Source organism: Balaenoptera borealis (assembly GCF_965194805.1).
Source record: "Balaenoptera borealis genome assembly, chromosome: 9".
NCBI classification, from domain to species: Eukaryota; Metazoa; Chordata; class Mammalia; order Artiodactyla; family Balaenopteridae; genus Balaenoptera; species Balaenoptera borealis.
In genome coordinates, this window is record NC_138873.1 from 50,960,159 (window position 1) to 50,987,912 (window position 27,754).

The 27,754-nt window shown below is 40.5% G+C and overlaps 1 protein-coding gene across 3 annotated transcripts in view; it reads right to left on the bottom strand.

Annotated features, from left to right (window-relative positions):
* Positions 1 to 27,754, bottom strand: part of ARMC2 (armadillo repeat containing 2) — a 286,480-nt gene that overhangs the window by 119,994 nt on the left and 138,732 nt on the right. For all 3 annotated transcript variants that reach the window (XM_082404735.1, XM_082404737.1, XM_082404736.1), the window contains 3 exons: positions 26,519 to 26,742; positions 12,421 to 12,566; positions 8,554 to 8,653 (listed from right to left, as the gene is read on the bottom strand). In XM_082404735.1, coding sequence (XP_082260861.1) covers positions 8,554 to 8,653; positions 12,421 to 12,566; positions 26,519 to 26,742 — 470 coding nt within the window. The remainder of the gene's footprint in view (positions 1 to 8,553; positions 8,654 to 12,420; positions 12,567 to 26,518; positions 26,743 to 27,754) is intronic.

The following is a 27,754-nucleotide window of genomic DNA, read 5'->3' on the forward strand; positions in this document are numbered from 1 at the left end:
AGCTGTCACAGAAAGAATCAACCATGTTCAGCAGACTCCATTACTTACTTGGGAGAGGACTACTTCTTCTAAGTCAAGGAAAACATTTGAGAAAGGTTTTCAAGAATGGGTTGAAATTGAAAGAGCTGTAAACGTACTTAAAATCGGAACCCTCTCTTAACCAGAAAATTAAACTAATCAAGATGCCCTGTTTAAATCTGGGTTAAAAAGTTCTCATGCGATCTGGCTCTGAGAGCTCCATCAGGATTTGCAATTTGCAACATTTATCCAACTTCTCACCCTCAAACAAAACCCCAACATTAATTGAGCTTATAGGTAGGTGGCATGAAGAACAGATAAATTTTACCAATTGGGAAGACAGACTGCAGTGCTGCAGAAATGCTAATTAACCTTAGGCTACTGAAAGTGGGTCAATGGTTTGCTGAAGTGCTGAGCCACACAAAGCGGAAGAATCTGAGATGTTGGAGACTCAAAACCAGAATCTAAGTAGAAAATCATTTAAAAACCAGAAGAGGTTATCCTTGATGCTTCCATCCATCTACGCATTCCGTCAACAATCGTTTACTGAGCGCCCACTGTATGCTTCTGAATGCGGCTATCACTCAAAAGCACCAGGGCGATGCTAGAATTTCACTGGGCTCAGTTCTTTTTTAAGTCAGCAGACATAAATCAGACATTTGGGTTCCGTGCTGAGTGGGGGGAAGAGCCAGTTCCACAAGGGCAGAGCAGCAGGAGCTGGAAAGAATGAACAAGCTAAGGGCTTATTGTGCTGCCCGCCCGGTCAGGGGTACAGACCAAGGCCAAGGCCGAAAAAAGGAGCCAGCTCAGCCAAACGCTCGCGGCACCCACTGGGAATGTGCCTGCAGAGGGGCTGGGAAGAGAGCCACAGGGCGCGCTCCTGCCAGGCAGGAGGCGGAGGGCAAGCGGGGAGCCAAGTCACCATATAAAGGCGCCAGGGGAAGGGGTGGAGGCGCCTCCCTCACCAATCCTATCCGGCCCCAAAGAGGATGGAGGGGAGGGAGAGAGAGGTCGTGCTATCTCTGGCCTGCTCCTTGGCTGTGGCTGCATTGGAGGTGAACAGCTCCAAAAAGGGCAGATGTTTTTGCTTTCAGCCTATACTCTCCAGACATTCCAGGTCTCGTTTTCGACATCACGCTGCCTGAGCGCTCCAAATCAGACACTGTTCATCATGGCTGGAGACAGCTGCTTGCCCAGAAAGAGGTCTGAACGGAATGAGAGAGGCATGACTTTAAAAGCAGCACAAGCAAGGACATGTCGGGGGATTCCCAGACAGTGTTCTCTGAAGTGCTGATGATTGCCCTGCATTTGGAGGTTCTGTTTAAAAAAAGAAACACAAGAAGTTGACCATATCTAAAAGTGGAGAGGGTTAGACAGACAGTTGTTCAATGGACACAAGTGATGGGAATGTAGGTAAAGGTTTTTCCTTTTGGACTGTGACCTTTGCAAAATAGTGCCAGTCGTATAAGTCTTATTTGAGGCATTTTACCAGATCTCCTGCCCAGCAGATATTTATAGAAGAAATGGGGGAAAATCCTTCCACGTTTTTCAAAAAAAGCAAACCCAAACGTATTTTACTGAGCTGCTAAATGCGGCAACGCTGACGTCAGAGAACCTCCTGAGGCAGGTCTGCTTCGCAAGGCTGCTATGGCCGGCCCCTGCCCATGCCTTCGACACTAGGCCCATCTGTTTGCACATTTGGTTGTACCAAACGCAGTTTATACCATAAAGCATACAATATGTGCTTATTTCTAAATGAGATTTGCCATTTAATTGAATTTCAGTCAGCATTCTAAATAGATGCTTTACTTAATGTTAGAGTCTAGCTTACAAACTGCACCCAGCTGACTGAAGTGTTGCATTTTTCAGTCTCAGGTTCTGTGTGTGTGTGTGGGAACTGGGAGTTCCTAGTTGGACCGTGGATCTTGGACAAATCAACCTCATAGACAGACATGAGCCAAAGAAGTTTCCCTTGTTCTCCTTGGGGAAGTCCTTCATTAGAGCTGGGAGGAGTGGATTCCTTTTCTCTGAGACTGTTGATGAACTAGAAACCCTTGGCTTATACCACAGCCATCATATTCTGACATGCCCCTGTCACTGAAGGGCTGTGCGTGGAGAGGGGTGTTATAAACCAAACCATGCGTTATTTAAAATGAACAAATCGCCCTCGACTTTATCTGTTGCAAACTTACACGGTTAAGATATGGCTATCTACTGAAATGTCGCAAAGCAGACATAAATCTTGGTGGTTGTTTCACTGACAAATGAGTCAACAGCAGCTCGTGCTTGTCTAGCTAACGGAGGATAACGAGCCCTCCCTTCTACAGCCAATTCAAGGGTCCCGCGGACCTGTGCTCACCTTTCCCCGTAGCCCACTCTGACCAGTGCCTGAAGCCCCATCGGTGCGATGGCCTACTTATCAAATTGGGTTTGGTCTCAGGATGACTTGTTTGGACACAAATCTGGCAGAGAAAATTCCTGGAAGGGTCTAATGACCCATCTCATTTTCTCTGGCTAAGAAAGTGCTCCTCAGCTATTGTTGCAAAAGGCACAAGGCATGTGGTTATCACCACTCACTGGCGAAACCTACACTAACACCTGGCATGTCTTGCTAATTTGGTTCCTACTTTGTGAGGGAGATTCAGTTTCAGCCATATGCCTGTAGAGAAAGACTGACCCTGTGTGGCTGCTTTTTTTTAATCCCTTTAAAATCTGTTGAGGTTTTGTAGAAAACCCTCTGCTGTCGATATGGGGGAAAAAATTGTTTTCAGGAGCCATCTTAATAATTTATACCACAGGTTCTCAAACCTGCTCTTCATCTGAATCACCTGTGGAGCCCCTTAAAAATAGGTTCTTGAGCCCTGTCCCAGATCTGAATCAAGATCTCCCAGGTGGGGCCTGAGAACATGTATTTTATTTTTTTTATTAGAGTATAGTTGCTTTACAATATTGTGTTAGTTTCTGCTGTACAGCAAAGTGAATCAGCCACACGTATACATAAATCCCCTCTTCCTTGTATTTCCTTCCCATTTAGGTCACCAGAGGGCACTGAGTAGAGTTCCCTGTGAGAACCTGTATTTTTAAAGCTCCCCAGGTTTAGGAGACACTGATTCAAATCAAGAAAGAATTAGAAATCTCACCACCTTAATACCTACTGTTTTTATAATATCATGTTTAAAAATAATATGAATCCATGTTCCTTGTAAATAATTCCCACAACACAGATGTGTAGAAAATAAAAGTGAAAATGCTCCTCCTACCCTTCATTATCAACTGACTGAATAGAGACAGATTAAGGACTTTCCAAAAAAGACCCATTCTCATACGCTGAAGTCAGACTTTACCCTTGAAAAGAGATGAATATGAATAATGTAAAAAAAAAAAACCAGGAAAACAATTTTTACTTTTGACATTTTCTCAAACAATTTCTTTTTTTTTTTTTTTTCCTTTAATGGGAAACAGCATCGGATGGGGGAGGAAATATTCTACTTCTCCCATCAGCCATCAGCTCTGGTACTACCCAGTTCCAAGCAGGATTTCCCCCCGGGTGGACTGTGGAAGTGGCTGGGCAGTTTCCTGCCAAGCTCCTCACCTGGTTGATAAAAAACACTTAAAGAGGTGTGTGTAGGTGACAGTTCATTTATTACTAGAGAGGATTTTTCTTTTTGTTTTTGTTTGTTTGTTTTAGATTTTTGTTTCTATGTTCTTCGAAAATATACTTAGCCATAACATGATTTATGATTCATGATTTATGTTATGGCTAAGGCCCAGAAAAATGAAATCTCCCAACTGCCAATGTAGTCTTCAGACTTTTAAGACAAAGGCAACACTAACCTCTCAGAAAAAAGTCTATAGACTCTTTCTGATTATTAATCCCTGGGTGATATCTGTGTACATTAAGAGACTATAAAGCCTCCAAAGTACGTATGTGTCCACAATCCAAGTTAGCCTTAGAGAAACATTTCCTAGAGCTGAAACAAAAATAGTTCCAGGAAGTAATAACTCTATTTTAAAAGTTGCTGGAGGACTGGTGTATGTTTCAAAGATCAGTTCAAAGCCTCAGCGTCCAAGTAAACCTCAGATGGAGCAAAGTTTGAGCCACCGAAGATTAATACACTCACATCAGAATGTGGTGTGCGGTTTCTGAAAATCACTTTTATCTCCAGGCAAAGAGGAAAAACAAATCTTATCCGACTGGTCACCTGGGCCAAGGGGAACAGGAACCTAAGATGCTGTGCCCATCCGAAGTAATTTAAGATCCATCATTTCTGTTTTGCCATTGTGTATGGCAGCCCAGCAATGTGAAAAATGTGGGGAAAATTATTATTTCCTCCTCCAAAGTAGGAAGAAGAAAGTAAACATTTAAGGAAGAAGTACTAGACAACTAGAAAAAAATACTGTATAATACTTTACAGATTCCAAAGCATCTCACATACTCAAAATTCATTCTTTCAGCATTTTTGTCATGAGTCTGTTATGCCAAGAATCATCTCAGGTTTATAAAGACAAAGACTGTGTCCTTAGGAAATCCCAACAGTGGGTGAGGTAGCTACGCACATGATAACATTTGGAGAATCACAGAAGAAATATTTACAAAGACCTATGAGAGCTTTTGGTTAGTGATTTTAGGAAATAGTTGGGACACAAACTACTTCCTTGTAGCCTGAACAATTTCCCTGCTCTTCTAAAATATTTTGGTTTTGAGGAAAATATGAATTATACATATTTTTTCTTACTAGAAAAAAATCAAAGATGGTTCAAAACTGTAATATTTCATTCTTCTGCATAAGTAAAAGACAATATAGAGTCAAAGTATAATTTTTAAAAAGTTAACATGGCTCTCATAGAAATATAAAATTAACACATTAAAAAAATTATCTCATTTAATGAGGGAAGCCAATACAATGGTAAAGTGAGCTCCACGAACAATCAAAGAACTGGGTGTTTACAGGCATTAAAAAGAATGTTAGAATAAGATTACTAGGTTAGATACACACCTGGCTAATAGCCTAAAGGTAACAAAACATAACTTTGAGGTTATCTTGTCTACCAGAGAGAAATCTACAAATTAATGTGTAACTTTATAGTGTCTGGGTTCTAATCAAATAGTAAACAGCAAGTTTAAACAAAGATATATTCTCCTTGAGAATTAAGCCCTGCCCATTAATGCCCCAGCATGACTTTGTCAGGACATCTAGGCTCCTACCCCACACCCTAGTTCTAAGTTTTGGTTAATTTTTCTTAATAATAGTGAAATGGTTGAGGTCAGGGACATACTGCTTGGGTCCTTAGCTCTGGCTATACTAACTGGGTGTGCTAGCTACATTAAAGTCTTCAAAATGATGCATGCAGTATGTAACCTTTTGGGATTGGCTTTTTTCACTCAGCATAATTGGAGATTCGTCCAAGTTGTAGTGTGTATAAATAGTTCACTCTTTTTTATTGCTGAATAGCATTCCATGGTATGGACATTCCACAGTTTGTTTAGCCATTTATCCAGTGAAGGACATCTGGTTGTTTCTAGTTTTTGACTATTACATATAAAGCTGCTACAAACATTTTACAAATAAAAATAAAATGAAGCATTGATGAGGGAAAAATTGGCTGCTCTTAGAAGGCTTCACAGAGAAGGGAACACTAGTGCTACATCTTGAAACATGAATTGGCTTTTGAAGATGAGAAGGGACAAGAGAAACTTCATCAAAGAGTCCCTCAAGCCCTTCTCTCTAAGAACCTATTCATGTTCAATTTTTAGACTATTTAGGTGTTACTTTTAACAAGTGTGGTAATGAAGTTCCCCTGCTAATTGCAAATAATTGCAAAAGACAGTTAAGGATTACCAAAGGCAAAGTTAACAACCATGGAAAGGGAGAGAGAAATCTACAAGAAGAAGACACAGACATTTAAAGAACCTTATCAATAGACTCATGCTCCCAATGTAGGACAAATAACCTCTAGAGTAACAATTAATACCTGTAATATTGACCTTTGGCATCAAGAAGAGGTTAAATTATTTTTAATATCTTCTAAGCAGGCAAGGAAATATGCAATATATTTGAATATGATTTTACCACAATGATTAAAATAATTTTGGTGATTAAGGGGATAAATTACACATTTCCTTGATGGTTCTGAAAACAACATGTTACTGTACTTAGTTTGCAAGGTGCTCTTTATTCTTCTTTGGACCAAAATAACTTTAACAGGAACACAAAATTAAAACATAAATCAATAAAGAAGAATATGCCCTTTAAACACCAATTTTGCTTTATAGACAACTATTGGTCCAAAGTGAAAAGTAGTTCAGTAAGAAGTGCCTTAAAATTTTATGCCAATTAAACTTTAAGACATTTAGTCCCTTGAACCAGAAAAAGCATATCCTTAACCATACTGACATCTCAAGTATCTAATATTAGCAAGATACCAGGACTTTTCACTGTTTATTAAATATGACCATCATCTAAGCTACAATCAGAGAAACAGTTATGTGCTCATAATGCTGTAAGACAACAGGGCTATTTGTCAGTACTGAACTGACAAGTTTTCTTCCTTTTCAAACAAATTACGGGTTATGACATAACTTGAAGTCAAACTGTAAAACAGAAGTGTTTTCTTTCATCCACATTTGAAAACATCTTCTCCAGTTACATCTAATCTAAGTCATCCATGATCAAAACACCAAAGCAAAAAAGAAACAAGGATGGTAAAATAATATTACAATTAAAACCCATAAAGGAACCCCATAAAACAAGACTACAAAATAAAATCCATAACTAAATCCCTTTTTAGATATAATATTGAAAAGTTTCTTTTAATGTTATAGCAAATTATCTTTTCTACCCTTTTAATTTTCTCCTTAAAAAAGAAAACTAGGACTAGGAGTGCCTAAGCTCCTATGGGGTTATTTCACTTTTCTAAAGATTAGAGTTCGGGTAATATATTGTACCAAAATCTAAATCAATAAATGCTTAATGGACACTTAAATTAACACTGTGACTACTTTAAGGTACATTAATCAAATTCATTCTTCACCTGACACAGCAAATTCTTCTACCAGGAAATCTTTCAAGGTATGTAATTTAAAGAAAACACAAAATACATAGGGAAAAGCATCCGTAATCCAAATACTCAGAATCAGGAACTCAAGTGCCTATTTGTGAATCAGTTTTTTAAAGTTAAATAGAAACATTAACACTTTAAGCAAAGTTTTATCATCTTTAAAATGTAGTAATGGTGTAATATGAGCATAGAAATTTCTCTACCATCTATATAACCAAAAAGACACTAGTAACCATTTAATAAATAGCTGATAATAGTGTAAAATATGATAAATTTAGTCATTCTCAGCAGAAGTACTTGGCTGGGTAAGAATAAGTTCAATGCTGTTTGTGGCAAACAGGGATTATATTTTGAGGTGGTTTTGAGATGGTTAATATAAATAAACACAAAGCTTTATATTAAAATGGTCTTAGTATATACATAAATTATTTGGTTTTAAACTGGTGATACCTACTATGTGATTTTGAAAATTTACCACATTTCAAATGAATATATATTGTCTTCATGTATAAACCGTCTCTACTAAAGAGTTGATGTCACTTTAAGCATTTTATTTATATACTGCATTTAATGAATATTCAAAAACTTATAATAAAAATTAACATTTGTACTAAGTATTATAATTTTATTAAGGGGAAGTCATTTGTGAGTTCTTCCTTTTTTTTTCTTTTAAACAGCTATACACATTTTTGTCCAATCCATTAAAACCAAATTATTTCCTTTAAATACTTACCTAGAAATGTCATCTTCTAAATACAGCAGTGTCAAGGAATTAGAGAATTTCAGGGCCAGAAGAATCTTTAGACTATATCCCGCGCAGGAGATCCCAAACTTTAGTTTGCATCAGGAGTCGCTGCAGTTCTTGTTAAAGTGCAGATGGCTAGGCCCATGTGCACCCAGCTGGCTCAGCAGGCCTGGGCGGGGGGCCTGGAAATAACCCGGTTAACCCCACCCCACCCAAAGATGCCGCTCATGTATGGGTCCACAGATCACTGGGAGGAGCAACACTGGGGGGGTCCACCCACCCTGCACCCCAAATCGTGAATCCTCCTACTGCATCCACATCCTACTGAGGCCATTTCTCCCTCAAACTACTCCCTCCCCACCTCCTCCATGGAACTCTGCCTCCTGGGGAAGCTCGTTACACATCGGATGGAAGCTTCTAATAGAAACCTATACATTCAAAACATAAAGTCATTCAACGTGGGATTACACAGGGACTTCCCTGGCAGTCCAGTGGTAAAGAATCCGCCTTCCAACGCAGGGGACGCAGGTCTGATCCCTGGCCAGGGAACTAAGATCCCACATGCTGCGGGGCAACTAAGCCCGCTGGCTGCAACTACTGAGCCTATGTGCCGCAGTTAAGACCCAACGCAGCCAAATAAATAAATATTTAAAAAAACAAAAAAAACATGGGCTTACACAAATACACCAATGCAAAGACACATTGAAGAATTAAATGTATGAAAGACTGACCTGCTTCTTCTGGTATTTGTTTATCAGATTCAAAAACAAGGCATAACATCTGGAGTAGTTGGCCAAGGCTACACAGCAGTCATGATAAGTAGTAACTTTGCTGCAGAAACGTCAAATGGAAAAAATAAAAATAAACTTTGTTTTTCAATAAAGTTCAACTATACCTAGGGTCACGTTAAATGCAGACCTTCAAAGCACTGTCCTGTGCATGAAAAGCAGTCTGGAAATACTGTACACACCAGTCCAGAGAAGCCTCAAGGAGGTGCACTGTCTGCTCTAGACTCCGGGGGCACAGAGTGGGAGGAGGGAATATTTTTTTTCAAGTTCTTTGAAAAAGAGAAACCTGAAGCCTCTAACACTTGTACAAGGTATGAATTTACACTGCCCATGTGGTTCAGAAAACACAAGCTAAGAAATTTACACAAAATCTGGCTGGATATTAACCAGTCAATCTCCTGGGACTCCAGTAGAAGTAAATGTTAAAATGCTCAAATATACTAGGCTGTTAGTGGTATATTAATATCAGGCAAGATAGACCTTAAGGCAAAAAGCCTTGAAAACAGCTTCAAATTTTCAAAAGTAAGCAAGAAAACAATGAAACTCGCAAGGTAGAGTTGACAAACCTACCACAAATTGGGAGATGTTCATAAATCTCTCATTAAGTGATAGATTAATAGGTAAAGCATCACTAATATTTTAAAAACTTGATCATGTTTTTGTTAATGCCAGGCCATTAACAAGTCTCAGTAAATTTTCAGAGAACCAGTGTCTCAGATCACATTCTCTGGTCAAAGTACAATTAAATTAGAAATCAATGAAAAACACATTGTTTAAAAAACTTACTTTTGGAAATTTAAAAACACATAACTTATGGGTCAAATAAATAAGAAAATAGAAAAACATATCTGAATAATAACGAAAACACTACAAATCAAAATTTGTGAGATGCAGCTACAGCAGTAGTTAGAGGAAAATTTATAACCTTAAGAAAGCTGAAAAGAAAGGAATTGAATTTCTAATCAAAACAGAAGAAAATATAATGTATCCAAAAAGAATAGAAGATAGGGATTTTTAAGGATAAGAACAGAAGGAATAAAATACAAAATAAACATACAACAGAGTGGTTCGATAATCTGTTGGTTCTTCACAAAAACTAATAAATTGTCAAACCTTTGGCAAGACTGATCAAGAGAAAAAGAGAAACATCACAAATCATCAAAATAAGGAATAAAAATCAATATCAAAATGAAGAGGTGGTGTAACATAGCTTTTAAATATATGAATTCTAGAGCCATACTACCTGGTTTAAATCATGGCTGTGTGACCCTGGGAAAACTACCAAACCTCACTATGCCTCAGTCTCCTCATATGTACAGTGAAGATAATAATAATAGTACCCACCTTTTAAAGCTGTTATAAGGAATAAATGAACTAGTATTTGGAAAGTGCTTAGAACATTGCCTGGCACATAGTAGGCACTGTATAAGTATTTCTTAAATAAATAGTATAAACAAAAGGGGCATAATTAGAGATGCAATAGAGATTAAAAGGGTAATAGAATATTTGGGATGACTTTATACAGTTTGAAAACTTAAATGGACAAATTCCTATAAAAATATAACTTTTAGAAACTGAATCAAGTAGAAATAGGAAATATGACTAGATATATAACTATTAAAGAAAGTGAATCAGTTGTCAATGATATTCACATATGCATGCATGCACACACACATATACACACACCAGGATAAAAGAGCTTTCAAGCAAGTTCTACAAACTTTTCAAGAAACAGGTAAGTTTAATTTTCAGAAATTCTTCTAGAAGAGAGAAGATGCTGGAATATATCCCAGCTCATTTTATGAGGCTGGTATAAACTTGACACTAAAACCAGACACGGACAATATGAGAAAGGAAATGTACAGGTCAATGTAACTCATAACCATAGATGAAAAATACTAAACAGAATATTAGTTAAGCAAATCTAGCAATATATAATGGCTTAACATGAGAAAATCTGTTAAGAAAATCCACATAATCAAAATACATTCGGGGCAAGTATTCAAGGAAACTTAAAATCCATTAATGAGAGAAAATTGTTCCTTAACTGTCAAAGGGTATCTACAGAAACCTACAACAAACATTAATTTCAACTGGCAAAACCACAAAAATATTTCCTTTCAACTCAGGAGAAAGTCAGCTGGCTGAACACTCTCACAACTTGGTATTGGACATCCTAAGCCACGCACCTAAGAAAAAGGTGGGGACAGGGGCCAAGAGTTGTAATCATGGGAAAAAAAACAAAATTACACTTATTTGCATATAATTTGCATAGAAAATCGGAGAGAATCTATAGACTAACTCTTAGACCTAATGTTAATCAAGATGTCCTCAATACAAGATTAATAAGCAAACATCAATACTATCCATATACACTAGCAACACTCATTAGAATTGGTTTTTTTTGAAGATTGCATTCATAATTGCAGCAAGCGCCGTGAAGAAATGTATCTAACAAAAGATGTATAGAATCTTTTTGGAGAAAGTTATACAATTTTATTAAAAGAAGAAGACATCACAAATGTTTATGGATGGAAGACTCGATATCATAAAGATGCTAATCAATTATCCCCACGTCTGTCCCAGATACTCTACACAGTCAGTGTAGTTTCATGAAAAAAAATCCAAAGTTCCTGTTATGGACTTTAGCTGATTCTCCAATTCATGAGGAAGAGAAAATAAGAATTTGGATCTTAAAGGAGAAAAGAAGTGAGGGATTCATCTTATCCTACAGCAAGACTTAAAACCAGAATAGTAAAAACAGCATGGAACTGGTCTGAGGACGGACCATAGAGAATGCCCACAAATAGGCCTGCAAGTATATGGAACCTCGTGTTCTACTGACTAGGCATTCAAAAGCAGGGAAAAAAGGATGGTGTATTCAATAACATGTGCTGGGAAAACTGTCCACGTGGGAAAAAAAAATTAAATTGGATCTCTACATGCCACCCTATACAAAAATAAACTCTTTATGATTTTATAGTGCTTCAAAATGGGACTAAGTACCCAGAATTAAGTACCCAGACAGGAAAGCACAGTGCTAAAAGATCAAAGCTGGACTCACATCCTCATATTGGGGTCAATTACCAATTCAGTCTTCAGGAAATTTTGTATTTCATTAAACAACTACAATATTATAGTTCAAGAAAGGCCCGGGTCTCTTGAGAAGGATCATTATGTAAAAACAATGGCAAAGAGCAGTGAGGGAAGAAATATAAATGCATAATTTAAAGACAGTTCCGAAATTTGGCCACATCTTGCTTTGAGGCAGCCTGGATTCAGGTGATCATTGCTTCTGGAGAAAAGTAAGTATAAACATGACTAGTGAATGTGTGAGCCAAAGTTCAGCCAAACAACTGAAATAAAATGACCTTCAATTACAAATTAAGTCAGATCAGTCTTTCTAAGCAATGGCCTCCTTTTTCAGTTAAAACCCATAAGCATTGTTTCCAAGCACACCAGAAGGTTTGCCATGTTTTGTGATATAGCCCTTTATCTCCAATAAGCTGAGAGGAAGTTTTGTTTGTTTGTTTGTTTGTTTTGTAAAAATACTAGGACAACTCACAACTTTAGTTACGGTAACTTAAAATCAATGAGTTTAGAGTCACAATAGAAATACATAAGAAATGAAGTCATTAGTTTAAATCATTTTTTAAAAACTCAGGCCACTAGATTAACCTTTTCTTTGAGGTGACATAAAAAGCAAAAACAGGATTCCTTGCCAGTCACACACACAAATATTAAAAATAACCCCCTAAATCTAAACATTAGCATTTTTGTAAGGCTACTTTGTTTTCCTAGTCTACCTACCTGAATATTCTGGCAACATTGGTGCAGACCTCCTTGTCACCTATGTACTGTCCCATCACTGTGCAGAGCTGGGGAAGGGCACTGATGCTTAGCAACTTACTTCTTGCTAGTGGTGAGTCAACCAAGTTTCTCAGCGTAGCAGTCATCTATGAAAAAAAGCACATTAGTGTCATTTTTTAAAATTAGAAAATACAGCAACACTGATCGGCACAGCATAATTCATACCATAAGTTTCGTTACATCAGTAGCTAAACCGAGGCCCTGTTATGCATCTCCCATCAGAGAACATGGGCCTATATGCACAAGGAGCACAAAATGAAAACCAAGAAATGAATACAAAGAAAGCCCACTTTGGTTCAAAAGTAATGAATGAAATATTCGTGTTAAGAAGCAATTAGTATACCAAAACCCCAGGGTTAAGCAAATCGTCATCTGGGTTTAGTAGAAGTCATAAGATCATCAATTGACCCTGTGACATGACACATGAGTTCCACAGAACAGAAATTCCTTGTTCCATATTCTTATAAATACCATCAAATAACAATGCTGTAGCCAAAGAATATTTAAGACTGTTAGGCTCATTCTCTTCCAAGTGGCAAGAATTGATGTCTTGCAAATTTGTCTTATTTTGTAAAAAATGTCCAGAAAAGCTATGTACTTTAACCCTTGTCTGAAAGTGGAGAACAATTTAATAAATCCATAAAATGAAAGTTGCTGTTATCTAATAATTTTAAATATGCAGGGTGATCTTTCCTCGTGAGATAGTACAGGCAGGCTACTGGTTAAGAGAGTCAGCTTGGGAGTTGAAGGGTCTGGTCAAATCCCAGCCCTACCACTCACCAGTTTAGGTTAGTTAACCTCCCAGAGCACATTTTTCTCAACAGTAAAGTGGGGATGGTGATAACTGCCCTGGAGTTATTAGGATTCAATGAGATGAGATGCATGAGTGGCATTGCCACTGCTGATTAACTAACAGGAGCTCAAAAATCATGGGTCCCATCCCCGCCTTTGCTGTGGGTCTTCACACCCAAAATGCAGAATAAGGGAGATCGCTGGCCGTAGAGTCAAAGGATGAAGATTCAAGTCCAAAATCTCTTCCTAAATAAGTGACTGAGGCACTCACTCATTCCTCAGCTTCCCCATTTCCTCATCTGTGAAAAGGGGGTTACAACCCCTGCTCACCAGCCAGGGTTGTGTGTATCAGATGGAAAAAATGTAACACTGTTTTTGTACACTGTAGAGCATTATGTAAATATAAAGCCATAATTAATAAACTTTGAAAACAATTATTAAGATGACATGCACCTTTGATTAGCTTTCCTTTGTAACAACCGCAACAAAAAGATTTTGTTAAAATATAACCCACTACCTTCTAAAGCAGAGAAAATAAAATTAATACTTCATATAAATGTGTGCAAGTCTTTTGTAGTCAATTCAATTATGTAGCAATTTAGTAAATTCTTCCCTAAAAGATTCAGTATCCAAAACACTGGAGGGGAAACAAACTACTCTAGCATTCCACTTGACCAGGGATCTACAACGCAGTCTCTTAAGCTACGGAAGGCTAACAAACCATTCTAGGCATTTCAAGCCATCACTGCCATAAAATGGAAAATTCTCATCATCGGACCCTGGCTCTACCTGTTCTCCTTCTTCAGAGACAGCCCAGGCACTGGAGCACTGCTGGTTTATGTCAATCCAAAGGGTGACTCAGAAGCTTCCCCACTCCGACATCAAAGAGCACAGATGCCCATGTGAATCCTGGCCTGAACCAGACAGACAGAGACCGTGGCAGATCATGGAACACTCATTCCACCCACGGTGCACACAAACGCCTCCCCTTCTCTGGCCCCCAAGGCTTCACAGATTGGGCACCTCAATCTGTTGTCATCTTCTGGCTCCCCAACTCAACCTCTGGCAGGGGGCGCTGTCAGCAGGAGGGACCAGACTTTTCCTAGGAGCTTTTATTTTCTTGTTTCAACCTCAGTTTTGTTTTGCTTTTTTTCCTCCCTTTCAACCCTTTTTCTCACCTCATTAGAAAAAGTTAAGACAGCTCATGGTTCTTTCGCCCCGAATACATAACTTTTATAAATGGCCCAAATCAAGAGTGGAAGCACACATTTATATGTGACACATCACCTGATTTTAAATCCCTATCTATTTACTGCCTGTATCAATCACATTGTATGGAGTACAGGGAGTTGAGGGAGTTCAATGTTTCCAAATTTGTCCGTTGTGATGCTAGTAGATAATATACATGAAACATATACCATGCACTTGAGAAATACATAGTGATGCCTCAATATATGACACTACCATCAACACAGTGTCTCAAGTCCCAAACCTTCAGACACATTCCAGAATCTTGCCTTTCTGCTTTCTGTCACCCTAAGCCCTACTGGCTTTTTGTCTATTGCTCCTAGAATATGACTCCATTTCCTGACCTTGGTCTACAAGGCCTGGTATGGTCTGACTCTTGCCAACCCCTCAAACTTCACCTCATACCACACCCCCCCCACAAACTACTTTACGTTAGGTTATTTAATATTATGTTTTATTGTCTATTTCTCTATACTAGAAGCTTCAGTGAGGGTATACACTTTGTCTTTTCACCATTGTGCCCCCCAGGCCCAAATCTAGTGCCTGGCACACAGTGGGTCCTCAATAAACATTTGTTGATGGAATGGACGAATGGATTAATACCTACAAAGGAAACACTGGTATAAATAGAAAGGTTGGGATTCAGAAAACCACGGATGAATCAGACAATATCTCAGGTAGATGGATTTAAAAGGAGCGGAGGAATAAAAAAATAATCGATGAAAGAAAAATGGACTTCCTGGAGGGGGCCGAGTGTATTCCCTATTCATCTCATTCACGACAGCAGCTCCTTCCTAGGCTCCTAACTCCTTTCCCTCCTTCCCTTTCAACAGCTGATTGATCGCCTGTTCTACCTCTTCTTCCCATCTTCAAGGTTGCTGGTTCTGTTTAAGCCCACTTCATCTCTCTCCCAAACTCTACACTCCCTGCATGGGCTCCTTCCACACTCTCTCCACTGCTGGGCTCATCTCCCCACAGCATCTCCCTGCTGCCAGAGGAAGCATCTTGAAACCCAACCTTCCCTGTTCAAAGACTTCCTCTGACTTCCGGTGGCCTAGAGGGCAAAATCCATATCCTAAAGGCTATTCACTTTCTAAAGCACGGTTCACCCCCTGCAAGATCATCTCCTTCACCTCCCCCTTCCTCCCTCTCCATCTTTCAGACTCTGCACCACACACAACTCCTCATCCTTTCACAATTCCAAGCCTTTGAATGGACCACTGCCTCTGCCCAGAATGTCCCCCTCCAATCACACTCTGCCGCCCCTTCTCCAACCTGCTCACCTCCTGCTCGGGTTTATGGACCCAGCTCAGGCTCACTTCTCCTCTGTGAAGACTTTTCAGCAGTTGATTGCTTCTCTTCCAGGTGAACAGACCTTTCTGTTTCACACCCATCACAGACTCCTAACCACTAGTTTCAGGCACCTTCTCTCCCACTGTGAGCTCCTCCACAGTCCAGTTTCTTAGTCCTTTTCCTACCCAGAGGACAATAAATATGCCCATAAAAAGTTTACTGGATGATACACAGCAGGAGAAGGGAAGGAAGAGGGGATGAGGAGGGGAAAGAAGGAAAGGAGGAGGAGGAAGGAAATGAAGGGACAAGGGAGACGGGAGACAGAAAAGGAGGCTTTTCCCCTTTAAGAAGCCTCTGACAAGAAAGTGCCGGCATTAGCAGAGGCCTGGTGGTAAACCAGAGCTTAAATCCCCGGGGGGAGGAGGGTCAGAAGGAGGTCGCCAGGCAGATGCAGCCGTGAAGGCCCCCCATTTGAAAGGCCGGCTGTGAGCCAACGATCTCACTGTGGGAGGGGCTGGGGCTGAACACTGTGCACAGACAAGTGGCTTTTTCTGGGAAAAATATAAAGAGATCAGTGGGAGGAGAGTCTAGCTAAATACTGTGGTAACAGTAAAGGCAAATTCCAAGTCAACCCACTTAACTCTCAGCCTTGCTCCAACTTTTTAACAGAGATATATTTGCAGAAATTGTTAATGAGCTGTGTGCTCTGCCGCTGAGACTTTGTTTTCCACCCCGCGGGAAAGCCCACCCACTGGGCCTGCCCCCAAAGCAGGAGTTCACCGAAGTCCGAGATTCATGCTGGGAGACATGTATCTGCTCCTTTCTTAACTTTCTATGCTTGTCTATATTGTTCCTAATTCCACTGAGTTATGTACTCTTCTATTTTACTGCATATAATCTTTTAAGCCATCTCAAATACTTTATGACAAAAAAAGAAAAAGAAGTAGAAGTCAGATGCATACACAGATGCTTGTTTAGCTTCTAAAGGACTTTACTGGAACAATTCCCAACCTCTTAACTGTCATCTCACCAAGAAATAGCAAACTGAAAAACTGGAGTTTCCATTCTTCTTTTTCCCATCACTTAATGTGCAACCCCTTGGGACAGATATACTGAGTCAGAAGGCAACCAGTGGGAAGAAGAAAAAGGAGAAGAATGTGGAACTGGTAATCCACAAAAAGGATTGATAAAAATTTAAGTGTCCTTGCTTATTAGCAGCTGTTAGATGATGTCTGGGACAAAAGGGGACCTAAATGTTTGGTATATATCAGGAAAGAAACATGCCGGTGTGATTCTGGTTGCTAATCTACTGCTGGAAAATGACTGAGCCACACACACACTCTGCAGCTTTGTGGTGCCCACTTTTCCTGCGGCAGCTTTTTCTCTCTGGGTTTCCCCAAACTCCTTGATCATAAGATTGGGCCCCAACCTCAATCAGCATCTCCAGGTAAAACACCTGGTGAGTTTGGCAAAGCTGTCCTATCTCACACTGAATTAGTTGGGCCTCAAAGTCTTCACCATGCAGTCAACATTGGGAGACCCATTTTAAAGGGAAAAATTCTATCAAGAAGTGATTATTTTATAATGGCTCAAAAAGCATTTTAGTAAAGCAAAATTAGAATTCAAAAGATTTAGCATTTAAAAAAATCAATTTAGGTACTTCATTATCGATTTTAAATTATGTTTCCAATTATTAATTATTTGAAAAACCCAAGCAAGCACATGAAATATTTGCCTTAAAATATGAGGCCCTCCTGATTTCGATTAATGAACTTAAGAATGACAGTGCAGGCCCAGCAGCTGTGGCCTCATCCCCAGCATTCTCTACTGCACGGGGGTGGGCGCACGGTGGGGAGGGCTCCTTGGTCCACCTGAGCCTCCATATACTGCTCATTTCTCGAGTGGATGACTTCTCTACTCCCTTTGCACCCTCCCTCCATCAGAGTCCTCAGTCCCCAAGGAACTCACCAGATTCTTCTGCCCTAGGAGGCATTCAGCCATCAGAGCTGGCCCAGATCGGAGGGGCTTGCAGCTCACAGCCCACCACAGAATTCCTGTTTAGGTGCATCAGAAATTGAACAGGCTCTGTGGGTAGCCCGGGAACTTCGCCGTCAATCATGGTATTATTCCTTGGAGAAATATTTTCCCAATTTCAAAAAACCGGCTTTCAAAGAAAGCTTTGGAACATAATGCAATTGAAAATTGCACTAACAGTCTGAAAGTTATTATGCTTCCTCTACCAAAATTAGCATCAAGAGTCATTTTATTTTTATACATTGAATGCTATTATGAAAAAAATATGAGCAGCTACTTTATTTTTTATAAAGCTATCTTGTGAGCTTGATCTCATTTGCTCCCTGAATGTTGTAGACAGGAAAGGTATCCTGAGCTCCAATTTTCAGATGAGGAAACTGAAGCTCAGAAAGTCTACCAGCTCCAGGTAGGTGGGCATCTGGGGCTCTAACGACTCCTCATCTGTTGTCTCCCCTGCTCCATTTGACTCTCTCCTAAAAGCATTCATTTTATTGCTCAATCATCTGGAATATCCATAACCAAAATCCCTAGAGCTTTATCTCAACTTAACTGCCAACTGCAAAATGGTTCACTTCCCGCTGATGATGTGAAAGAATAAACACAGCCGCCAGAGACCACAAACAGTGTCAAATGATTTAAGACCAAAGCCACACCATTTTCCAACCTCAGCAAAACCATCTCCCTCTATTAATGAAAGCATATTCATTTTCTGGATTTGTGCCCAATTGAGACCACATATATGCCAAAACCAGAGCCCATGTGGTAACCCAAGAAGTTTCATATTGTCTCATGTATGATTAGTACAGTTCTGCCTGAGAAAAAGGAAACCAATTGTAAGATGCCACTATATACATGAAACCACTAGTTCCAAAACTTCCTAAGCATCTCCTTGGAGTTAAGATACATGCATGTGAAAGTCATATTAATTCGCAATCCTCAGTAATGCTTGGTGCCTGGCTGTGGAGCCTATTTGGCACATTCCTACCATGAGTGTCCTACTGCTGCAGGAAATGGTTCTTCCCTCCTCAAGCTCCAGTGCGCTACTTTGAGACTCTTATTTAACATTTGCCTATGTTTATTATTGTTTCTCCATTTACTGCCACTATGTCAGTTACCTTGGTAAAATGAGTAGGTAGCTGATTCTTCCAGTTGTGGCTATTATATGTATCAATACAGCTGAAATTTGAATGTCATCTAAACTATATAGAATGCCAGAGCAGTAAAATAAGGAAAATGAGTCTGAAAAAGATAATGCCTTAAGAACTACAGAGTAATAACACTGATTTTCAGAATTACATGTTAAAGTCAGTAACATTTCTTTATTGCCACAACTAATATGTCTACAGGGAAGAGATGAGACTGAGCAGATATGACAGCAATTGAAAAGCAAATGGCTCTCCCCAGAAGCAGGTGGCATAGGAATACTTACTTCCCACACCTGATGTTCCTTCCTTGTGAGGTGACATTTCTTAGCATAATCTCCTGGTCACTCTCCACCTCTCACTTCCTGCTTGGTGAGCACAGGTGTTCTCCTCTGCTCCTCCTGGGGCAGGCGCAGCCTGTGACTGGGTGGGCAAATCTGATTCAGGGGTTCAGGATTGGAAAGCACACCGACCTCAGCTATAAACTACATCCTTCAACTTTCTTCCCCACCTGCCTTAGTCTCTCTCTTATTTCTAATTCAAAGCCCAAGGCATTACATGTTTGGGATCTCTGACTCCCCCCAAATCTTCAGGTATGCCATCCGTGGAGAGTCAAAGTTGAACACGAGTTGCCTATAGGTAGCCCTTTCCCAGGAAAGGGAAGAGTAGGCTCTGACTGCCCACTCTCTCATGCCAGTTGGATGACTGAGTGGTCAGTTACACTACTGGGTATTCCTTTATAGGAAGGAAACCTCATAAGTAGAAAGAGCTCCCCTTCGCACGAACAAATACATCATTAAAAAATGAGCAAGCCTAAAAACCAAACTGAAGACTGTGACAAAAAAAGAGATTCACCTAATCTCAAAAATAATATGCATATAAGTAAAATAGTTAATTGTATCGTACCCATATCAGTTTCCCCCTTTTAATAATGTCCTACAGTTATGTAAGATGTCATCATTGGGAGAAGCAGGGTGATTGGGTAAATAGGACCCCTCTACTATTTTTGCAACATCTTGTGAACCTATACTGAGTTCAAAATAAAAGATAAAAAGGAAAGCTACACACACAAAAAATACACAAAGATAAAATCCATCTTTAACTCTGTCATCTTAATTGTTGTGATTAATTTTTTCTTATCAGAAGTAACTGCTCTTTGAAGCTTCAAGTTTTGGTGCTTCTGATCTCACTTTGTTTAATAAATTTCTGCTGAGTGCCATCTACGTGCCATGTCCTGTTATAGGTGCTTCAATAGATCATCTTGTTTAACTCTCCTGACTACCCTCTACCCCAGGCACGGCCAGTCACTGGGAGATGAGGAGGGCAAGGCTCACAGGATGTCAGAGCTGAACCGCCAGCTCAGGCCTGTGCTCCCATCCCTAGTCCATGAGGCAGCACTGAGCCCTGTCCCCGCCGGGCACAAAGCCAGAGGGACCATCAGGGCTCCGGAAGACGATGGTACCGCGTGCTGGGGACGCGGAATACACAATACAGGAGCGAACTCGCATCAGCCAAAGCGGGGAGTTTACTCTAGGGCTTAGAAATTAAAAAACAAAAACCCAACTATATCAAAACATATCATTTAAGATTTAAAGAGAGTGTGGACAGACCCCCTGCAACAGGACACGACCCCACTTGCCCACTCAAATCACCCCCCAACACAGTAGCAGAATTCCTCTTCCCCTGTGTGCTCGCCGTAGCACTTGCCAAAGCTGACCAATCCTTGCTCTTAAAATCTCTACCCTCTTCCATACTGTCCTTTCTGAATTTTCTGGTCACTTCTCTTGTCTCTCCCTATTCCACAAATCTGGCCATTTTATGGCATCTGTCCTCAGCCCTCCTCTAGGCCCACTCTCTCTCTCTACTCTCCCCTTGAGTAGTATCATTGTCTTTCTCGACTTCAACGGTCAACTCCATGTAGATGACGCTAAGTCTGCTTTTTTGGCTTTACTTTCTCTGCTAACAATGGGTTCTTCTCTCCAGTTTCCTACCAGACAGTCCCACTTGGCTGTTCTGCTGGCACCTTAAAGTTTTACACGAGGGCGAATTACATCATTTCCCTCCCTCCTCTCGCCAAATCAGTTCCCTTACATAACCCTCTAATTTCTGACAATAACATTATCATTTTCTGAGCTACCCAGGGTCAAATCTCTGTTTAATTCACTCTCCTTTCCCCCACACTCTAGAGCCAAAGTGGAGGAGAGGGACTGCCAAGGGGTGGGAGGACCGACCTTCCTGAGAAACTTCCACTTAGAAAAAGGAAGAATTGGACAGTGGAGCTCTACTGAGCAAGAAGGGTAAAAGATTAGGACTTGACCCTCTGGGTGGCAGGTTTAGAGGTCAGAGAAGAGAAACCAGGTGTAAGACAAAGGAAAGAAACCATGTTATCTGAGGACTGCCAGACAGTTCTAACTTCAAAAATGTTAAATCTAAAGCAGGGAAAGAATACATTTCTCTAAGAATTGAACTCAAAATCAAGTGGGTCAGGCTGTAAAGAAGAAAAGGCTAGAAATACAAAGGAATCCATAAAAATAGGAACATTAGTTTAAATCAACCTGGGTTTAATCGTTACGTTATATACCTACAAATTACCTAACTGTAAATGTGAGTACCTTGAGATTTTCTTCAATTACAGTAAAGCAGCTTTGTACATAGTGTCCTCAAGACACAAGAGGACAAATGAGACACCAGGGGAACTGGGGCTTGTTTGTGACTGTGACGCAAAGACTCTTCTCCAGTCCCCAGAAAGGCGGCACGATGGAAACCACAACAGACTTTCGGATGGAGGTGACTCCAGGAATTTTCCTCAGTTCCTGTATTATCCCTTCCCAATTGCTGGCCCTTACAAGTCAGAAATGAACCCTAACACCTCCTGATAATCTGCCGAGATTAATATTGACAAACCCCTATTTCGTCTGTGTCACCTCCTTAGGTGATGCAATTTAATGCTGGAATCTAGGGGGCCTAGCCTTTTAGCTGGTCTGTATTTCTCTTTTTCCAGGTTTCAGGGAGCTCTCCCGAAAGCCTAACATTCTGGAATTTAGTGATCATGCACAGATTAACCTTCTTTACGCTAATGATTTTGCAGACAAACTCCTGTCTCCAGTTTTGCCAGACTGGGAATATTAATACTTCCACTTAGTGGAAAGCGGTGCTGGTCCCTCTGAGCATCAATGATCATCCTCTCAACCTTCTCAAAGTGCTATTAAGCATCCGACAGGTAGAACTGAACTCGTGGAAGTACCAGGGTTTTGTAAAAGAATAAGGCACCAGAATACTATTATCTGAACATGGGGATCATCAAAAAGAGGCCCCTACTGGCAGCTCTCCTGCCCTCCACTGCCTTACTAACCACCCAAAGCACGCCTGGCACAGAGCAGCCACTGCACAAACACTTGTAAAATCAACGTCTCTTGATGTCAGCAGTGCAGTGATAAACATACATGTATGTGTACACAAACACATATATGTAAGAAAGAATGTAAAGGAAACTTTCAAAAATCTCAACACTTCAGTATTTTTTCCTCTAAGCATCACTGGCCCCTATGCTGTGGAGGAGCTTTTTTTTCTTTTGTGACCATTCCTTGATCTCGATCCTTTAGCTCCATTATAATCAGTCTAAAATCTAATAACTGCAGCAACACCTCTTAATTGGGGCTGCTGTGTGTGAGATCTTAACCCTCCAATCCGTCCGTACCACTGACACACTCTCCTCCTGTCACATTTCAGCTTTTCGGCCTTTATCAGTTTAATACCTTGCGCATGCCCACCTGTCTGCCACTTTGATCTCATCTCCTCCTCCCCTTGCACTGACCTCCAGCTGCTCTGTGTTACTCCAAGTCTGCACTCTGCAGCCTGGTATTCGAGGCCCATGACCGTAGCCTCTGAATCTCACCTCCCACGCCTCCCCCACGGAACTCTCTGCTCTGGACAGACCTACCTTTTCAGCAGCCCGCAAACACACCGTATCCCTTTTCCTCGGTGACAGTTTCCCAAATCCTACACAACCTGCAGGACCCAGCTTCAGACGCCTTCTACTCATTCAGTGGCCTCCAACAGGGCTGCTTTAGGGAGACAGGACGACTATAGTACTGGGCCGGATGGTAGAATGCACAAAGTTTTACAGCAGTGAAAGTCATAAAGGAGAGGAAGTCCTGCCTTTATCTTTTTGCCTTGCCGTGTTCTCTCTGGCTTACAGACATTATTCTATTAGTACAGCCGCAAGTCATTTATTTATTTTTTCAATTGAACAAAGTTGCTTTTAAAAAATGCCTTGAGGGCTTCCCTGGTGGTGCAGTGGTTGAGAATCCGCCTGCCAATGCAGGGGACACGGGTTCGAGCCCTGGCCTGGGAAGATCCCACATGCCGCGGAGCAACTGGGCCCGTGAGCCACAACTACTGAGCCTGCGCGTCTGGAGCCTGTGCTCCGCAGCAAGAGAGGCCGCGACAGTAAAAAGGCCCGCGCACCGCGATGAAGAGTGACCCCCGCTCGCGGCAACTAGAGAAAGCCCTCGCACAGAAACGAAGATCCAACACAGCCAAAAATAAATAAATAAATAAATAAATTAAAAAAAAAAAAAAATGCCTTGAGTTAGAGTTACCGGTTCTCAAGGCTGGTGTAATTGAACAATTCTGCCCATGGCCAGATCTGTTTGGGTGAATGTGCACATGAGCGAGCTGGTAAAAAGCCAGTCAGTGCGACACATTTGCAAGAGTAGAGATTTTCATCTGTTCTTATAGTGAAGTCAAGTTGCTTACATTTTTATCATTCGGATGATACAAAACAGTTTTTCTTTGTTTTAATTAAACACAAGGGAATGTCCAGTTCAGGGGATTCTGCAAATGAAATAGCCTAAAACAGTATCTCCCTTCCCCCAAATGTGTAAACATACACACACATAGTGACAGTGTACAGTTGACACAAATGGCTCCTGGTGACCACAGCAGGAGCACATTCTCAGGTGGAGGCAATAATGGGCCCCTTTCTCCTACTGGACGGGGATGTGGGCTGCTGACTGCGCTCCTGAGAGAGGCCTCGGGCTGTGTAAGCCCCGCCCCCGCCAGATCCCAGGCAGGTTCAGAGGAAGGCTTTGGAGATGATGACAGTGCCCGGTGAGTGGTGGTGGGCAGCGAGGAGGGAGTTACTACAGTGCCCTTTCCCCCACACCCTAGAGGGACGCAAGGACGTCGGGACAAGAAAGGGGCATCTGACCCACTGAGTCAGTTTGCGTTTGAGGAGGCCAAAGGAAGGGAAGAGGGAAAGGAGAGGAGCGCAGGGAGAAGTGCACTGTACTTACTGGCATAGCAGAGGTTCTAGCTCTGGATTTGATGTATTTTTGGTCACAATAATACTCAATTCTCCTTTATACCAACTAATTTAATTATATATTTTTATTCTATACAAATACATTTATATATTTGTTTATATTTTTAAATTTATAAATTATGTATAAATATATAAATGCATATACATATATCCAGTCAGCACTCCTATCTGTAGGTTCTGCATCTGCAGATTCAACTAACCATGGACGGTGTACTGTATCCATGGATACAGAGGACCGAGTATGGGACCTGAGCATCTGTGGACTTTAGTATCTGGGGCAGGTCCCCCATGGATGCTGAGGGACAACTATATATATATGAAAGAGCTTTTTAAAACAAGACAAGAATTCCAAAAGCTTTTACGTAAAAATTAAAAGCAGAGTATCTCAATGGAAGAATGGTTGAGAATTTGAGGTACATCTTCATCACAGAATATTATGCTGCCAATAAAAAGAATAAGTCTACAGAGTTTTTTACTATGTATTGTTAAATGAGAAAAGAGAAGTGCACAGAATATTCCATTTTTGAAAACCTATGAGTGGGGTTTCCCTGGTGGCACAGTGGTTAAGAATCTGCCTGCCAATGCAGGTGACATGGGTTTGAGCCCTGGTCCGGGAAGATCCCACATGCTGCGGAGCAACTAAGCCCGTGCACCACAACTACTGAAGCCTGCGTACCTAGACCGCGTGATCCACAACAAGAGAAACCACCTCAATGAGAAGCCCGCACACCACAGCGAAGAGTAGCCCCCGCTCACCACAACTAGAGAAAGCCCGCACACAGCAATGAAGACCCAACACAGCCAAAAATAAATAAATAAAAATAAATGTATTAAAAAAAAAAAAAAGAAAATCTATGAGTGTATTAAAAGGTGCTGAGCACATCTGTGTGAACAATATTGGCTAACAGGGAGAACCAGGAGGAGAAACAAGGAGGAAAAGAGGGTGATGGAAAACAAGCAAAAACAACTATTAGAAAGAGGAAGTTCATGATAAAAAGCAAGAATTATATAAAATTATACATATGTAAGTATATATAATATATATGCATGTAAAATGCATGGAAGAATGGTTACTAAAATGTTGGAGGTGGATTATCTAAGGGTGAAAATAATTCAGGTGATTTTTACACTCTTCCTCATACTATTTTTTTTTTTTGCATTTTAACAAGAAACATAATAATTATATAACCCAAATAACTATTTGCATTGAGGGAAAATTTTGAATAACTCCATAACACTGTCAGCATGAAAATAATGTTTCTTAAGTCTCCCTAGCCAAAAGATGGCACATCCAGTAGAATTCTGAATCACTCATAACTAAAGGAGGTTTTCAGAGTCTTTTTCGAAATGCAGACAGACCACAAAGTCCAAAATTAATAATTATCATATACACTTTAAGCATCTTTAAGGCAGGGCCTAAATCTAATTTTTAACACACTTTCCCCAAGGCTTCGAGCATGCAGTCCTTGATCAAGCCCCATTAAATGACAAGCACATTTCAAATCTCATCAATTATTACACCAAAGATGCTATTATCTGATATACAAATGCTATTAAAGAGTAAAATCTCTTCTAAAGTAGAATACGAGAACTGAAGCAGCTCCAATGAAAATAATTCAACTATGAAATTTAATCTGCCACAAAAGAAGTAATGAAACTCTAACACATATTTTCTTCCTGCCCTGGTCATACTAAATGTATCTGGTTTTGCTACCACTGTCTACACACGCCCTCAACAACTGTCCCCTCAGTGTCATTAAATTCTGTTTTCTTTATTGTAGATACAATATTTATGATATACGCTACCAAAAATCATGAACAATCTCCAGGCTAGACCTGTCTTAAACTCTGAAAGTTAACACTCTGCCTATTAAAATTCTGATTATAACATGCAATTGTTTTGAAGAGGTGCTAATTTTTCATTCTTCCAGGCCTGCTTTCTCCGCAGGGTAGTGGAAATAGATGTCTACATGCTGGAGACCTGCTCCGTGAAAAGCCATGGAACAGCCTTTCCAGAGGAAATGGGCACACACGGGGCAGAGGTGTGGCTAGGGCTGCCACCCTGATCCCCGAGGCCGGGCACCCTCACCTGGCTACAGATAACAGCCCACCTGTTTCCTGTTTCACCCACTGGCAGGTAAGTGGTATTAGACAACATGAAGACTAACTTTACACGTCTAACTCTTTCAAGTAAAATACTTACTTGGACTAACAAGTGGCCTGAATTAGGCAAACATGTGCCAGATTTCTTGGTGTTCTCATTTATATGCGTCATCAAATTCATCAATATTTCAACAGCACCTTTGCCAATCATTTCATGAAGAAATCCTGGATTTCCAGAAATGAATTTGATCACCCCCATGCAGTATAAGAAAGCTTCGGTGTTAGCTTGCAGCTCTTCACTTCTCAGGACCTCCAATAATGATTCTGTCAAAAAGATGAATTATTACAAATGGATGAGTAGAACAGCTGGAAAGAGAGATATTAAAGCACTTGTATGTGAACATCAAATACGATTTGTAAAATGTTAGCCAGAACCTACATTCAAATGCTTGTGAAGAGTTACTCACATGGCATAAAGAGGAAAGCTTACTTTTAGCTAAGACAACTCTCTGTAACAGTAATGACAGCAAAAAGATGGGATTACTATATGTAAATAAGAAAGTGTTCTTTTAACTGAGTGCCATTCCTTGCCTCTTATTAATATTTGCCAAACTTCGCAGTGGTTGAGAATCTGCCTGCCAATGCAGGGGACACGGGTTCGAGCCCTGGTCTGGGAAGATCCCACGTGCCGCGGAGCGACTAGGCCCATGAGCCACAATTACTGAGCCTGTGCGTCTGGAGCCTGTGCTCCGCAACAAGAGAGGCCGCGATAGTGAGAGGCCCGCGCACCGCGATGAAGAGTGGCCCCCGCTTGCCGCAACTAGAGAAAGCCCTCGCACAGAAACAAAGACCCAACACAGCCATAAATAAATAAATAAATAAATAAAATTTAAAAATATATATATATTTGCCAAACTTTATTTTTGGTTAGAAACAGTTTGAGTTATTGTAGAATAACTAATAAAGCAATTTAAGAGTTAAATTTCAACAAACCTTTAAGAATATACTGGTTGCTGTATGAATGGAAAGCTAATCAAGATAGGAACTTCTAAAAGTATCTCAACAGTAGAAAGGGATGCTTCGAATATAGCATCCACCCTTTCCCAAGACAACTTAAAGAACATCCATCCAAATAACATACAAGTACTAGGTTTTAGGATTAATCCAGGCAGCCCTGATAAAGTTAAACATGCCTATCTCACATTAATTTTTATTAATGTCAACGTGGTCATCTGTCAGAACCTTTCTTTGTTTTTAGTCTGTTACTCTCAATGAGCTGATTCAGTGTTAGAAATATCTTTCAGTACTGGCTTTGTCCCTGTCTGCTGGGATTAAA